At 36.3% G+C, this 2,666-nt stretch overlaps 1 protein-coding gene across 1 annotated transcript; it reads left to right on the top strand.

Annotated features, from left to right (window-relative positions):
- Nucleotides 1-968: 968 nt before the first annotated feature.
- On the top strand, nucleotides 969-2,666 carry LOC128864877 (uncharacterized). Its single transcript, XM_054104635.1, has one exon. The coding sequence runs from the start codon at nucleotides 969-971 to the stop codon at nucleotides 2,664-2,666; it is 1,698 nt and encodes a 565-aa protein (XP_053960610.1).

The raw sequence follows: 2,666 nt of genomic DNA, 5'->3' as shown, positions 1-2,666 counted from the left end.
TCTTCCTACCCAGCGACATATATCGACTTATTCATGAATAGAGGCAAACAAAGTTACTTCGTGAATGGTTGTATTATAAACACCATTATTCGAACATTAAGCCCAAACATACAAAACCTGCCTATCCATCTTCGGTACCCACCAACCACATCAACCCCATACACACGGCTCCGTATTGGGCACACCATAGTAACTAGCGCACACCTATTACAGGGTAGTACATCCAACACCTGCCTCTTCTGCCAAGCCAGGGTCAGTGGGCATCACCTACTGGTGTCTTGCACAGAACTTGCTTCTCAAAGGCATCACCACTTCAGCGACACAGATCCTCTCAACTTTTAAAAGATGCCACTGAAGATAACACTAAAAAAAATTTACACATTTCTAAAGGACACCGACCTACTCCATCGTATCTGATCCAACACACTGCTGGCGCTGCGTTTGCTTGAGATTACTTATAATTTTATTATCATAAAAATAAAAATAAAAAAATGTAAAAACTCAAATAAAAAAACCTAAATAAAAAACTATTGTAAAAAAAATGTTCTCAGAACTTGACAATATGTCGTGCTACTATTATTTTGACCGCAGCAGCAAAACTTACTATAGAGTATTGATATTTAGAGTTAGCATAAATAACATTGTATAAATGCATATCAATGTAAATAACATAATTTATCTATAACATTCACTCTCACTCTCTTTATATACATACATACATATTCACCTTATTAGTAATCATTGAAATAAGAGTCAATGTTAATAAACTGAATAGTTGTTATTTGAACTGAGAACGAGCTGGTTGTTTTCCTCTATTGATACGCTACATATTGGCGACGAGGATAAAACGGAAAAAAATATAACAGAAGTTGTGTGCAACAAAAACAAATATATTTGTACATATATGTAAATACATATAAAATAAACTAAAACAAAAAAGAAAACAGTAAAATAAAGAAAATCACAACATGCCTCCTAAAGAAGAAAAGTCAGCGAATGACAGCAAGATGGTGACACCAGTGACAATGCTTCAAACGACGAATGTTCCAGAATTTAACCCGAATGTGGAGTCGTGGATTGTTTGGAAGGAACGTTTGGAGATACATTTCTGTGAAGTGAATTGCACAGATGATAATGTAAGGAAGTCGATTTTATTAAAATCAATTGGTGCCGTTCCATACAAAGTTCTACACAGTTTGTGCAGTCCAGCTACTCCCGTGTCAAAATCATTTAAAGAGTTGTGTGAAATATTGGACACACAATACACTCCACCTACTATTGTGTTTAGTGAGCGGAAAATATTTCATATTTCAACGAAGCAAGAAAGTGAATCTGTGGCGGAATGGTATGCTCGTGTAAAGATGTTGGCACTTAATTGTAAATTTGGGGTCAATTTAGATGCATTTGTGTTAAACCAATTCGTAATGGGTTTGCCAAATTTCATCTTTGAAAGGCTGTGTGAAGAAGATGAGAATCTCACAATTCAAAGTGCATTAAGAAAGGCGATGATATTAGAGACGAAATGCATAATAAAGGGAGGAAAAGAAGAAACTGCAGTGAATTTTGTCAAGAAGCAAAAACATCAGAAGCAGAACAACAGTAGTAGTGACAACAGAGGTAATGGTGGCAACAGCAACAGAGGCAAATGGGGAAGCAGCAACAGAGGCAGTGGTGATGGTGGCAGCAACAGAGATGGTGGCAGAGATAACAGAGGCGATGGTGAGAGAAAATTTCCTTGTTCTCACTGTGGTTGGCGAAATCATGCATCTCAGTCATGCAAATACAAAGATAGCAAGTGTCATTCTTGTGGAAGAGTTGGTCATTTGGCGTCTGTTTGTTACAATAAAAAGAGAAGTGTTAATTATGTATCTAATGATAATGATGATGAACATGATAATAATGATTTGTTTAATTATTCAATTTTTAGTGTGGCTGAGCGAAATTCGTTTGACGTGTATTCTCTTCCAGTCGTTATTGATGGAGTTAAATTAAATGCTGTTTGTGACACAGGTGCACCATGCACTTTGTTGCCTTTGTCGTTTTACGAGAATAATATTATGGAAAAGACTCTCCGACCATGCAATATTCCATATGTTGACTACAGTGGTGATAGATTGAAGCTGGTTGGCGAATATGATGCGTCGATTACTTTTAAAGGTAATACAAAAACTGTTGTTGTTGTTGTTGTGGATTCTGCAAACCCTCCATTGCTTGGTCGTACGTTTTTACGTTCTTTTAATTTCGAATTATTGCAAATAAACAATATTAATTTCGAAAATAAGTATGCTGCGATCGTCGAACAATTGAAGATTGAGTTCGTCGAGGTTTTTGAAGATAAGTTGGGTGAATTTAAAAATTCGGAAATTTGTTTAAAGGTTGTTGAAAATGCAACACCAGTATTTTGCAAACCCAGACCTTTGCCATTAGCATGGAAGGCTAAAGTTGAGAAACAGTTGCGAGATTTAATCAGTTCAGGTGTTCTCGAACCTGTTGACAACTCTGATTGGGGTACACCTTTAGTACCAGTTTTGAAACCCAACGGTGATTTGCGGATATGCGGTGATTATAAAATCACAATTAACAAGTTTTTAGAGGATTTTAAATATCCTTTACCCATGGTGAAATTTTCACAAAGCTTGATTTGTCCAATGCGTACAATCAGCTAA

The sequence above is a fragment of the Anastrepha ludens genome, chromosome 5 (genome assembly GCF_028408465.1).
Source record: "Anastrepha ludens isolate Willacy chromosome 5, idAnaLude1.1, whole genome shotgun sequence".
NCBI classification, from domain to species: Eukaryota; Metazoa; Arthropoda; class Insecta; order Diptera; family Tephritidae; genus Anastrepha; species Anastrepha ludens.
The sequence above is the reverse complement of the archived record's forward strand: the minus strand, read 5'-3'. Positions and strand labels throughout refer to the sequence as shown.

Coding starts and splice junctions, on each gene's coding strand:
- LOC128864877 (XM_054104635.1), top strand. CDS start 969: ATGCCTCCTAAAGAAGAAAAGTCAGCGAATGACAGCAAGATGGTGACA.